Genomic DNA, 14,393 nt, shown 5'->3' with positions numbered 1-14,393 from the left:
AGACCCTTGTTCGTGACACAAATATTTATATGTGCCCACTCTGTGCGGGGCGCGGGGGATGCTCCGATAAATAGCACACGGCTTAGACTCCAGGCGCTGGGGCAGCATTCTGCGCCCACGCACATATTGCTACCACTCTGGACATCTGCAGGCCAGGACCCCGGAGAAGTGGGAGGAGCTGAGGTTTGTTTTTTTTTTTTGTTGTTTTTTTTTTTTAACCCAACCTCGTCTTCCGGGATTCACCTCCAGAGCCAACGCCCCCTCGGGGCTTTCACGGCTTTACCGTAAAGTAGAGAACAGTCTTGGCTGCAGAACTGCCCGCCTTGGTCTTTACGGCAGGCCGCATTCACAGCCTCTAAGTATGGCGCTCCCCATTTAGGTGTCGGTCGTGGTTTTTAGCCCGCTGGCCGGTGGCAGTGCTGAGCTAAGGAAGTAATCTATTTAGACGGGGCTGCAGAACACTGCAGTTAAAGTTCGTTTCTGATCACAGCTCCAGCAACCCACGAGCTTCTGAGGGTCAGAAGCTGCCACTTACTTCTAGTCCCTGAAAGTTCCTCCTCTGCCCCTGGTTTGTTTCCCCCCGCTACGTCCGGATACTGAAGCCCCTGACATTCCCAGACTCAAACTATGAGCCTTCCGCAACTGCTGTTGCGCTCGCCCCGTTATCTACGGACCTCAGGTACCCCGTGTCACCTGTGGTGGTCCCAGTCCCTCGGCACCATCTCTTCGGTGGGCTCCTGGCGTGGTCAGTCCTCCAAGTCCCCGGCCTACTGGAACCAAGTGGTGTCAGAAGCGGAGAAGATCGTGGGCTATCCCACGTCCTTCATGAGCCTCCGCTGCCTGCTGAGCGACGAACTCAGCAATATCGCTCTGCAGGTGCGGAAGCTGGTGGGAACTCAGCACCCTCTGCTTACCACAGTCAGGTGAGGTACTCCCCCCACTCCCCGCACAGTCGCACCCACTCGAGTACTTTTTCCTGACCCACACACCATTCCTGCCTCACTCAGATTGGCTTCTTGCTTACCTCTTCCTTTCCTCAGCCCTCTCAGACATTGGATGTTGTTTTTCTCTAGTCACCTTAGCATTCTTCCTCTTTGCCCAGTTGAGCGGATGAGTGGATGTCGTTTGAGAAAACACGTGTACTTTCTTTGCGTTTTTGCTTAATGAAAGTGAAGATGCCTCTGGTTTGTAGAGGAATTGAGTATGGATGTGGATTTGAGTCACTTGCTAGAGATGATCTTTACGAAGTGGGATGGATTCATTTTCAATTCTGCGCTATTCAAAAGGCAATCTGTAGAAAGAATAGGGAGGGGGGAGGAAGAGGATAGTCTGAAGGTAGACAGTTCTTCTCAATGAAGGTCCCAGGCTTGAAGTAGGAATTTATCCAGTCTGTAGTCATTATCCTCTTGGGATTTGTATCACTTACGCTGGACTACTGTGAAACCTGCCACTAGGATTTTAAGGACCATGACTTGCTTCCACTGAAAAATAAAAACTCCTCACTTTATTTTTTTGCAAATACTTTCAAACATGCTGAAGAGTTGCAAGAATAAAAATAATACAACGAACACTTTAATCAGATTCACCTATAATTTTTATATACACAAATATTATTTATATGTATATGCAAGATATTTATGCACACACACATTTTTTTCTGAAACGCTCGAGGGTATATTGCATACCTCATGGTGATTTGCCCCTAAATTGAGTGTCATTGAGTGTTTCCTTAGCATTAGCATAGAATATTACTGACATAATTACATTCATCAACTTAGGCACATTTAATGTTGATACAAAACTTTTATTTAGCCTATCACTGATATTCCAATTGTGTTAATTGACCTAATAATGTCCTTTATAATAGCATTCTTTCCTTTTCTAGTACAGGATCTAGCCTAAGGTCAGATGTCACATGTAGTTGTTATGTCTCTTTAGTCTCCTTCAATCTTGAAGGACATTTCCACAGCTCTTCTTTGCTTTTATGACTAGAGCAGTGGTTCTCTAATGCGGCAGTTTTGCCTGCTGGGGAACATTTGGCAGTGTGTGGAGATGTTGTCACATTTGGGATATGCTACTGACATTGAGTGGATAGAGGCCGGGGTGCTGTTAAACACTATATAATGCCTAGGACAGCCCCTAACAATGAAGAATTATGCGCCCCATAATGTCAATAGTACCAGGATGGAGAAACCCTGGACAAAATTATCTTTTTTAATTTTTTTAAAAACTAAACTTTTATTTTGAGATAATTGTAGATTCACTTGCAATTGGAAGAAATAATACTGAGATATCCAGTGTATCTTTTAGCCAGTTTTTCCCAGTGGTTACATCTTACACAACTATAGTACTATATCACAAACAGAATATGCTGTTGGCATTGGTACAGTTAAGATGCAGAGCATTTCATCACTACAAGGATCCCACATGTTGCTCTTTCATGGCCACCTCCACTTCCCTTGCCCATCCCCTTGCTTTAATTTTTGAGACACTTGTAATTTGCTTCTTGCTACAAAAACAATAGTGGAGTCATTTTCTTTCTTGGCATCGTTCCTAGTTATCAAGAATGTCATCTTATGAGTGAGCTTCACTCGTACAATAGCAGAAATGTTAGTTCTCCAGAGATTATAGATGATAGACACTCTACACACAGACACACACTTACTTTAAAGCTCAATGATGGAACTAATGAGTTTATCACTCAGTTTGAGAGCAATAACTTTACCAATCCAGTTGAAGCCGAGTACTCCCCAGTCCATCTCCCTGACCCCAAGTATACTAGATTTTGTGTTTTCATTTTTAAAAATGCATGAGTGTTTCTCTAAGTAATAGTATGTTTATTTTACCCCCTTTTGAAATTTATTAATTTGGTAGTTTATTACATATAGTCTGTTATGACTTGCTCTTTTAATTCACCATTGTTTCTAAGATTCATCCATATTGAGTTTAACTGTACTTCATTAGTTTTCACTGGTGTATAAAATCCTATTTTGTGAATATGCTAGTCTTCTTTCAGTCAGCTTTTGGGTTGTTTGCATTTTTTTGTATTCTGTAAATACAAAAATACTACTGTGAATATTCTTGTACATGCCGCCTGGTGTACTTGTCTTGAAAGAATAGATGCAGGAATATATGGCTCTAGTGGGTGATAATAAATTGTATTCTAGAGTGGTTGTACTGGTTTCACTCTCATGAGCAGTGTCTGAACTCAAGTTACTCCATGTTCTCACAACACAAGAGCCATAAGGTTTCTTAAGTTTCGTTAATCAAATTTGTGTGTGTGTGTGTGTGTGTGTGATGGGAATGGTAGTGTTAGCAGGAGTTGTAATATGTATTGTACATTGCATTGCACTTATTGTAGTCTCTATAGTAATAAGGCATTGAAGTGAAAGGGGCACTAAAAAGAGCCTTTTTAATGTGTATATTCTGAGAGTTACAATTTATCTATTTAGTTTCCAGACTATCAGATAGGGGTCTTGGAGAAGATCCCTTCTGAGGCCACTGGAAACACACTAGATAAAAGCCTGTGAGACTAATGGCTTTGAAACTTCCCTGATTGTACCCTGTCCTGCATACTGCTTCTGTAATACGGTGAAAGAATGGAGAGGAACAAAATAAATGAGTTTCAGCAGACCTGTAGTAACATCTATGATTTGCTTTATTTTGTAAGAAAAGAAAGCTAATCTGCATATAGTTTTATTATTTATTTTGACAATATGCTGCAAATTATTTAAAGTCTGCACCCATAGGTAGCTGATGAGCAAAAATCTTTTGGGGAGGCACACACACACACACACAGGATGGGGAAAATAGGTTTATAGTTGTTCATATGGAAAATAATACAATAATTATAAATAATAATACAAGAATAAACTCTTTTGAACTCACAGCTATAACCCTACTTTTGCCCCAACCTGTGTATCTGTATACACTATATACTGTGTATATATATCTCTGTTTTAATGAAAAAGCAGGCATTTGATCCATAGAGTAGGCAGATTGTGGCTATTGTAAATTATAGCTAAAAACAGATTAGGCAGCTATATTACTTCATATTACTTCACTTTACTTTTTGACATTTTGTCAGCAAAACATTGATAATTAGGGAGGAAGATGCTCTCAGCATGTTATCAAAAGGGCACAAAGACCAAGACCCCTTATGGCCACTATCCTCTTGGGATTTTAGGTAGGGCCAAAAACCGAATTTGGTAATTTTTTTACAGTCCTATTTTACGTTTTGAGTTTCTATTATCTACATAGGTATGTTAGGGATCTACATAGTATGGGTAGATCTACATAGTATGTTAGGGATGAAACATATCCACTAGCCCTAAAATTTAGATGAGTAATGACATTTTTGGCAAACAGCAGGAAAAACTAAGGAAATCACCATAATGCATTATCTACTACCTTCTCTTTCTTTGTCTAAGCCATCTCATCAAGAAAAGGGAAAAATGCCTGAAAATATACTTTTACAGTTTAATACAGAAGTGAGATTAAATTTCAAATCACGATTTAGTAAGATAATGAGTTTATTACTAGAAACAATGTAGCAATTTTTTACCCTCATTCTTACAGATTTTTTTGGATCTTTCTTGTAGGCCCCAATTAGAAAAATAATCCTCAATTAATTAATTCAATGTTTATTGAAGTTTATGGAGGAATATAAAAGAATATAAAACATGGTGTCTGTTAATGAGTAGATATTTTGTTGGATACCAATATACAGGGTGGGGCAAAAGTAGATTTACAGTCATTCATATGGAAAATAATATAATAATTAATAGATAATAATACAGGAATAAACTCTCCCATACTCACAACTGTAAACCTACTTTTGCCGTACTGTGTTTACAAATACCTGACAGAAGTAAATGACTTATGGCTAATGAATAGTAGAGCTATATTAGCTATTACATTTAGAAATGTAATTAAAGTAGCCTAGAATAGTGTAGGACCTTTCATGAAAAAATTGGGATGTCATTAGGATGGATAGGTAGAAATTACATGGGTGACATTTTAGGGTGGTGGTGGTGGCAGCATACTACATATTTTTCCTTCATGGTTCTTTTTTCTCCTTTCTTCCTCAGGCTGTCATACCTCTATGAGGTATAGGGAGGACCTTAAAAGCAAGGATACACAATGAATAAAGCAAAATGAGCAGAGTGGAGCTAGAATAGCTAAAACAATGTTAAAAAAGAAGAAGATGTGAGGAATCATTCTACCTAATATTAAGTTTTATATATAACATTATTGATCAAGACAGTGTCATTTTAGCAGAGGAATAGAAAAGACAGATGGATGGAACAGAATAGAGAGCCCAGAACTTGGTCAATGCAAATATACCCAGGATTTTTGACAAAGGTGCAAAAGCAATTCAATGAAAGAATAGTCTTTTCAACATATTCATACAAAGAAATGCTACTCAACAATGAAAAGAAATGAACTGTTCACACAACAACTTAGATGTATGTCAAAAGAATTACGCTGATTGAAAAGACTCAGTCTCATTTCTCAAAAAATTAAAAATAGAATTACCATATAATCCAACAGTTCTACTTTAGGATATACATCCAAAAGAATTGAAAGTAGGATCTTGAAGAGAGATTTGTTCACCCATATTCATAGCAGGATTATTCACAACAGCTAGGAGGTGGAAGCAACCCAGATGTCCATCAGTGGATCAATGGATGAACAAAATGTGGGATATACATATAATGGAATATTAGCCAGCTTCAAAAGGGAAGGAAATTCTGGCATATCTTACAACATGAATGAATCTTGAAGATATTATGCTACGTGAAATAGACCAGTCACAAAAAGATAAATACTGCATAATTCCATTTATACAAGGTATTTAGAGTAGTCACATTCAGAGTGGTGGTCAGGGGCTGGAAGGAGAAGGAAATGGGGAGTCGTTGTTTAATAGATGGAGAGTTTCAGTTTTCCAAGATGAAAACGTTCTGGCCATTGGCTGCATGACATTGTGAATATACTTAAAACTACAGTTAAAAATGGTTAAGATGGTAAATTTTATGTGTATTTTACCATAATTAAAGAAGTCTCAAAAGTTTGTATACTGTATGTTCCCATTTACACAACATTCTGAAACTGACAGAACTATAGAAATGAAGAACAGATGAGCGGTTGCCATAGTCAAGGGTAGGGTGGGGAGTTGGGGGGAATGCAGATACACACATGTGTTTTGTGGTGATGGAATAGTTTGGTGTCTTGATTGAGATGGCGGTTACATGAGTCTACACATGGGATAAAAGTTGTGTAGAACTGTATACACCTACACACACAAATAAATGCAGTTTGCCAAGATGCAGAAAATGGAATAAGCTCTCTGTAGTCTTGTTAACACTAATATACCTGTGTTAATTTTTTGGTTGTAATATTGTATTGTATTTCAGCTATATATTGGTAGAAGCTGGATGAAGGATACATAGAACTCTTTATACTATTTTTGCAACTTTTCTGTGAATCTATAATTATTTCATTATTTTGGAAAGCTAAAAAAATCACTTTGAATAGAAAGAAAAAATGAATGAAGGAACGAACAAACAAACAATAAGTAAGCTTGAGAGACAGAAGACTCGTATGTTCTGGTTTCATCTCTGTCAGTAGAAAACAGTGTGACCCTAGGAAGTTATTCCACCTCTCTGGTTGGACTAAATGGTTTCCAAGGGTGTTGCCAGTTCTGGACTAGTGTAGAAATTAGTCTTGTAATTGAATATGGCAAGTAAGGAAGCCATCATCACTTCTCAAGGAGGAAGCGAGCAGATTGAATGAAATATGGTGATACAAAACTATAGTCCTTTTCCTGCTATTTAAAAATCCTAAAACCTCAGAAGACAATGTTCTTTCAGACACATAAACCTGACCTGAACTGATGAGATTATTTATAGTCTTTATCCTACTTAAGTTGAATATTCTTGAATTTTGCTGCAGAAATATTAATGTGTTTGATTGCAGAGTGCTGCCTCATATCCTGCTGGAGTGCTGGGTAAAATGCGCCTTCCTGAAATTAAAAAAAAATGTACATTTGGAAAGAGATTTGGTTTCCGGGACTTTGGGTGAGGGCCTCCCTCATGCCCCCCTGCCCCCCGTCCCCCGCAAGACCATGGTGTGTGTAGGATGCAGTAGAAGCCCAGCTTTGCGATGTAAATTGGTGGTGTGGGAGAAGCTGAAGGTGGTAACAGTGCATCAACTCCCCACTTCTTCCTGGTACAACGTGTACCCTGTGGTTCATTACTCTCTTGCTAATTAAATGTACTTGTGCAAAGTATATATTTTTATTTGTAGTCACCTAAATTTCTGTATAAATCAGTATTTTTAGCTTTTATAAATTTACTTCATATAAATTTACCATCAAGAATTAATGCTTTTAATCATATGGAGGACACTGAATTGTTTTGAAGGTGATGACTCATACTTTTCCTATAGACTTGATTAAATTTTTGTTGCCTAAACTGCTGATTTTATTGAGCTATGTGGCTTTGTTTGTTTTAATTGATTACCCTGGACAGAGTTGGCTCTTTGGATTAAATTTTTATTTAAATACTTTTTACTTTTGCCTTGAAAACACTGATCTATATTTCAGATTTAGATAGATGGGATTAATTTAGTATACATTTACTGGGGACAAATGAAGACACTTAGTCTCTCTCTTAGGGGGTATTGATTCCATGGCAGAAACTTTTTGTTCCTAAGTTTATTACAGTTACTTGGCTACCTAAACAACCTTATTATTCTTTTCTGCATGGTAAAATTCTTCCGAGCTCTTTGAATTTATTATTAGAGATTTAATTTTAGTCTCTTCCATGTTTATGAAAGACCCTTTCTAGATTCAGTTCTGTAATTACTGATGGAAACCCTACATTACTTATGCAGGACTTTTTCTTGGATGACTAGGAGAAAATTATAAATTTTAATTCATTCCACAAATATTTGAGGTACTCTGGGCACGGGGAGTACAAACAAGAATAAGATAGTTGCTGTTCTTCAGGAATTCATGAGAGACAGTACAGTGAGCATGAGTCTGAAATCAGACTGTTTAGATTCATATCCTGGTTGCAGCGCTACAAAGCTCTATGATCTAAGGCAATTTACTTAACCTCTCTGTGCATTAGTTTCCTCACTTGTAAAATGAGAATAATAGTACTTATATCTTAGAGATTTATGAAGATTAAATGGGAAAATAAAGATAACGTGCTTAGACTAGTACCTGACACATAGAAAGTATCCAAATGTTAGCAATTATTATTATTATTATTATTAATTCATTTTAGTGGGGAGGCATGCAAATAGAGTACCTTGAAATAAATATGTATGAACAATAGTATGAACTGTAATATGTATGAACAATATGCTATAGAAACAGAGAGGGAGAAAAAAATCTCTCTTTAGAGAAAATTGAAGACTTTCAAAGGTGAGGTAACATAAGAGTTGGGTCATGTTGGATGAGAAGGCAATGACCCAGGTGGGGAAAGAAATTAAGACAGAAGGAATTGCTTAGCAAAGTGTAGAGAAGTAGTCATTTGGTATGGGCTGAGCATGGGATGGGGTGAGGTGAAAAGGATAGGCTGGAAGTGTCTTCTGCACAGATACAGTGACTAATGCTAGACTTGCCTTCCACTGCAAACAAATAGAAAGCTGGATAAACTATATGAAACAACTATAGTCTCGAAGTACAGGCAGCACAGGATTGTGATTCCTGTAGGTGGGAAGACAAATAAGGTGAGAACTGTGACCACTCTGACATTCTGCTAAGAGGTACTTCTCATATAACAAACAGTATGGAGAGAGGAGACTCAAGCAGAGGATGGTGGTACTGCTGAGTTTAGGAGAAAGATCATATTTTGGAGAAGCTGAGGCAGCTGGAAATTGTGGGGCAGAGTACAGTAGAGGAGGGAGTATGCAGAGAAAGTTTCCAGATATCTAAGTCTGCCCACTTGAGTCTGTTGTTGAAAACTAAATAGCACATGCACAGGATGAAACTGCATAAGGCTGGAGAGCTTTATATGAGGTGTGTGACTCTCAGAGTTCCCACAGAATTTGGAGACATTAGAGTTCTGACTGGGTACTATAGAAAGAACTACTGAACTACTGGGCACTCTAGAGACTCCAGAAAAGTTATACCTTAGTAATGGGGGTAAATCAGTACTTCTAGATAAACTCTGAAAGTACATTGTCTTCTAGAACCTCCCTAACAAAACTAAACAGCAAGTCTCCAAAGGATTAAGCTCAACCAGAAGTAATTGAACTGCCAGGCATACCATTTCAAAACTCTTTAAAGGAAGACTATAAAATCCAGACACTCAACAATAGAATATCACAACATCTAACATTCAATAAAAAAATTATAGTACATTTCAAGAAGCAGGAAAATACGATCCATACCCAGGAGAAAAATCAGTTAGTAGAAACAGATCCATAAGAGACAGAGAAGATGTAATTAACAGACAAGGATTTATTATAATGATGCTCAGGTATTTAAAGGAAAAGATGAATGATGAAAAAAATTGATTTTTTGAGTCACAGAGATAGAGGTCCAGTCTCATCCTCTGCTCACCGTTCGCCCAGCAGCTGTTTGTGCCCTCACTGGAAAGGGGCTGTGCTCGCTGTTGGGGGAAACGGGGGACACGGGATGCTGAACTGCACCTCCGCCCCTTGTCAGGCTTCACATTCAAATAAGGGAAGCAGATGTGCAAAACAGGAAGTGCAGTAAATGTTCCGCGTGTTAGGCTAAGACTACGCAAAACGGAGACACGTAGAATAGAGTGGTCCAGTGGGCAGGGGTCTAATGAGTCTGGAAAGTCTTGATGAGGTGACTTCAGTTGAATATTGAACATTGAGTAGATGTACTTGGGGCATTGGTGGTGGAAATGAAGTGGGAATAAGGGATCCAAGGGACATATTCAAACTGAGAAGACTTGTTAATTTTGAGAGTAAGAGAATATATTTAAAATAACCAGAGTAATTGAGTGCTGTGTTGAGATACTGTTAACCGAGGGTACAGAGGAAGAGAAACATGTTTGAGTGCTGAGAGTACGGAAAAATGCTGTAGATTTGTTGAACGTACAGTGTTTGTAGCATGTGAAGGTGTCCAAAAAGCAGTTAGGAATGGGTCAAGTGCCCCCGAGGTAGGTAGAGACAGGAGCCAGTGTTGGAAGGTAAGATTTAAAGCGATGGGTGGGGTTGCTCTATAATCTCTTAAAAATGGGGTATAGAATTACATCTGTTATTTGGTGGCAGGCAAAGACATTGACTTTGGATTACTTAAGCAAAAATAAGAAATTTATTGGAAGGAAAAAAGTAGATCACAGTTTTGAAGGGGGAATTTCAAAATCAGGCCTTAGGAAGAATGGGAACTGGGGAAGCTCTAAAGGGTATCAGTAGCAGGAATTAACAGACAGTTCCACTACCATATAGCACTGTTGTCAGGAAATTTTGGCTTTGACTGTGTTTACTTCTTACATGGCTCCCCAAGGCTCAGATTCCTGCAGGAGAGGGTCTATTTGCATTTCTCTTGTTTGCACCTAATGTAGATCAGTTCCTTTACTGGCGAATGGTGCAGTATGATTGGCTGTGCCTGAGTGATCAGCCACTTCTTTGGCTCTTTGGGGGGTAACTACTGTATTTTAGGCTTCACAGAATAAGGGAGATGTGAAGATGTCCAAAAAGCAGTTAGGAATGGGTCAAAGGTATATTCTTAAAAAGGAAAAGTGATGAAATGTTTTTATGAGACAAAATGGAAAAGGAATCTGGGCAGGATACCCCTTGCTTCAATTTACTGCCACCCCTTCCCCACTTTCTTAGTGAACAGACATTTTAAAAGATGCCCCCATCTAACATAATGTAATTTATCATTTATACTAAAAACATACACATTCCCCAAAGATGTAAATCATTGTCAAGTCTAGGACTTGAGTGATGTTTGATCTCCTTTTAATTTTATTGTGATTAAGTTTTAAAAAATATTTTATTTATGTTTAGACAGAGGGGAAGGGAGGGAGATAGAAAGGGAGAGAAACATTGATGTGAGTGAGAAACATTGATTGGTTGCCTGTCATAAGTGCCCCAACCAGGTACCGAACCCGCAACCCAGACATGTGCCCTGACCGGGATTTGAACCAGTGACCTTTCACTTTGTAGGAAAATACTCAACTAACTGAGCCATACCAGTCAGGGCTGTGATCAAGTTTTTATATTTTTTAATGAATTTTTATTTTTTAAAAATTTTTAAAAGGTTTTATTTATTTATTTTTAGAGAGGGAAGGGAGGGAGAAAGAGAGAGAGAGAGAGAGAAACATCAATGTGCGGTTGCTGGGGGCCGTGTCCTGCAACCCAGGCATGTGCCCTGACTGGGAATCGAACCTGCGATGCTTTGGTTCTCAGCCTGCACTCAATCCAGTGAGCTACGCCAGCCAGGCAGTTTTTATATTCTTCAACCTGTGAGCTAAGTGGTAAAATTTCTCACTATCATTATACCTGTATAGGTACAGGAAATAACAGCAAGGCAGAGGAAACCCCAAAAGTTATTGACACACCATGGTTGAGACTGCTGGTTGCCTTTCTCAAGGCATGCTCATTTTCCACCTTGGAAAAGAAGCGTGGCTCTGTGGTTAAATTCTGCCCAAAAAGATGTTGGTGGAAGTATATGGAGTTTCTGGAAAGTCTCCTAAAAGGATGGGCCTCCCCTTCTTTGTTACTTCTTTTAATCTGCTGCTTTGAATGCTGATGCTCTGTCTGGAGCTCTAGAAGCGATTTCTGACCATGAAGCTGAGCACCACAATCTATGGCACAATGAATGGTAGCGGGGAGAGGAGGAAAGACCATAGTATCTTTGTGGAGTTTCCACAGCTTTAGATTATCCCATCTCCAGACTTCTTTTACATGAAAAAGAAGTACACTTCTTATTGCTTACACTATTAGAGTTTTATGTTGTAATTGATAGTACCTGATCCTAGCTAATATATGCACCAAATAAGGAATATGGGTTATTTCTGCAATCTCAGCTTCCATTTCAGAGGCACCATTATTATGTCTCTTGGTGGAAGTATGCTTTCCTTGGGCACAGACTCTTTTAGCAGTTCCCAGTCTTAGAGGCAGGAAACAAAATTTGAGAAGTCATTGGTTGTAGTTATGAGAAGTGTCACATCCAGTACCCAATTGGGAGAGGGGCCACATCAGCTGATACAGTGTTTCTCAGCAGTTTCCAACATGGTAACTCACAGCTGGACCCTTGTCTGTGTTGTCATAGACTATTTCACCATTGTGTGGGCCTGGCTGCTTCTGCAAGATGGGAAGGGTGCATGGTTAGCATTAGAAAAGCCCTTGGTCAGTTGACTTTTGCTGGGAAGTGGTTTTATTCATCAGAGGCACTGTCCAGTAAGATCTCATGCTAGCACACTGGTAAGTCCACAGGTCACAGTGTTGGTAGAAGCATGATAGGAAATCATATCCAAATACCGAATAAATGTCTCTTCTGAAGAATTTAAATTGCTCACCTCTCCAGAATGAAAAATGTCTCTGGGTTCATTCCTTAGGAGGTAAATGGTTTGTCTGAAGGAGTATATCATATTGGGACACTTAGCAATGACAGCCATCAGCTTAGCCTTTGTGGGAGGAAATCCCCGCCATTGAGCACAGGCATAGCTGCCACTACCTGCCACCACTATTGCCTTGTCAAGTGCTGAGTTGAAATGACAGTCAGCCTGTGCATCTGCTTATTAAGATCCTCTTCTCAATTGTGGCAGTTTGTTGAGAAGTCATGTAGAATGCAGATATTCTCAGATGCTGGTCCCATTCCCAGATGTTTATCCAAATATCCCTTCTCTAAAACCAATCCTCAAGAGGCTTGGGTATTTTCCTTTCATCAGCTAATGATGACCTGGGTGGATGGCCTGAGGTCCATTTGGGGTTGGGGTGGGGGGAACCTTGCATGAGGGATTTGCCCTCCTCTTCATTCAAGAACTGTGGGTCTTAGATTTGGGTTAGAGGCTACAACTATCTACTGTAGTGTCTCAGATAGGTCTCTGTTCGTTAGACCTGAACTTGTTTGTTTTTGGTTATATAAATCAAAATATATCTTTGTGGGATGCCTGTTGATATGAATTCTTGGGTCTGATTAAGTAAATACAGACAGGGATTTCTGCCTGTCACAACAAAGCCCAATACCCACCATATTCCCATACCCATCTTGCTGCCTGTTAGAATTAACCATGCCCACTTTGCTTCTGGCAGGAAACTGCTACCACCTGGATCTGGTCTCCCCTGGCCCTCCCATCCCTTTCTGAGTTCAGGGAGTCCCTTTCAGTTGTAGTCCCTCCCACCAGAATCCTTAGTCCTAGAGCCACTGACAGGATTAGTAATGATTGTGGTGTACCCCTTACCAATCTATTTCTTGTGTCCAGAGTGAGAAGAGAATCTTCTGGGCCCTGTTGGGAGACATGCAAAGGGCAGTATGTTATATGAATAAAAGTTTTACATAGTTTGGGTAGTGAAAACTGGTGAGAGAATAGCGTCTTCACCATGAGCTTCTCTACTCCTAAGAACCTACCCAGACTGCCAGAACCATTTTCATATATTGGGAATTGCAATTTAGTTTCAGTCAAGTACCATCATCTGTCATAGTAGATTAATGCCAGTTTGAGTAAATTTTGTATTCAATTTGTAATTTTATTTATTTTATTTGTATAAGAACTATAACCATATAATATTTTTTACATTCATACATATTGAAGTAAAAATCATTTAAGGCAATACTGGATGACTGAATTTTTACCCCTTAAAAATGTTCCATTTATTACTCATGATTGAAGAATACTGATCAGTCCTCTTAATTCTTGGCCTAGTTAATAAGGATAACTGGGTTTTTAAGTGCTACAGTACTTAATTCTTTCTGCTCAGATTTCAACAAATTAGGATTAGATACCCACATCTCTCTTCTCATATTGCTCATTACTACTGTATTTCCAACTGCTTTTCATTGGTACTGTGTTCCAGCAATTTCAACCATTTTCATCTCATGACATACATAAACTAATTACTAAAATTTTGCGGCACACCAAAAAAATATGTTTTTGCTGACCTGACTAAAACAAGGTATAATTTTAATTGAGTTCCCAAAAAGTAACAGTAATTACCTACCCCTCTTTGCTCCAAAGTGACTTTTAAAAAAAATTAAGTACCTATATTTGTATGTAAAGATTTTTGGTACCAAGAATTAACCAATCAGATACAACCTTGTTATGTGATGTGACCAATAAGATGCAATTCTATTATATGACCTATGTATTTGTGATTCAAGACAGGGCATTCACACCAGGCAGCTATTGTTGTGTTGACTGTTGTCATTTTTAAACTTGACAATTTAAGGGCAAATA

At 38.8% G+C, this 14,393-nt stretch overlaps 1 protein-coding gene across 1 annotated transcript in view; it reads left to right on the top strand.

Moving 5' to 3' along the window:
* Positions 1 to 258: 258 nt before the first annotated feature.
* The window catches only part of PDSS2 (decaprenyl diphosphate synthase subunit 2), a 243,231-nt gene continuing 229,096 nt past the window's right edge, over positions 259 to 14,393 (top strand). Inside the window, exon 1 of the mRNA XM_028510041.2 lies at positions 259 to 923. Coding sequence (XP_028365842.1) covers positions 628 to 923 — 296 coding nt within the window. The 5' untranslated portion in view covers positions 259 to 627. The remainder of the gene's footprint in view (positions 924 to 14,393) is intronic.

This window comes from Phyllostomus discolor, chromosome 4, assembly GCF_004126475.2.
Source record: "Phyllostomus discolor isolate MPI-MPIP mPhyDis1 chromosome 4, mPhyDis1.pri.v3, whole genome shotgun sequence".
NCBI classification, from domain to species: domain Eukaryota; kingdom Metazoa; phylum Chordata; class Mammalia; order Chiroptera; family Phyllostomidae; genus Phyllostomus; species Phyllostomus discolor.
Note: the sequence above shows the minus strand (reverse complement) of the source record. Positions and strands in the feature narration are given on the sequence as shown.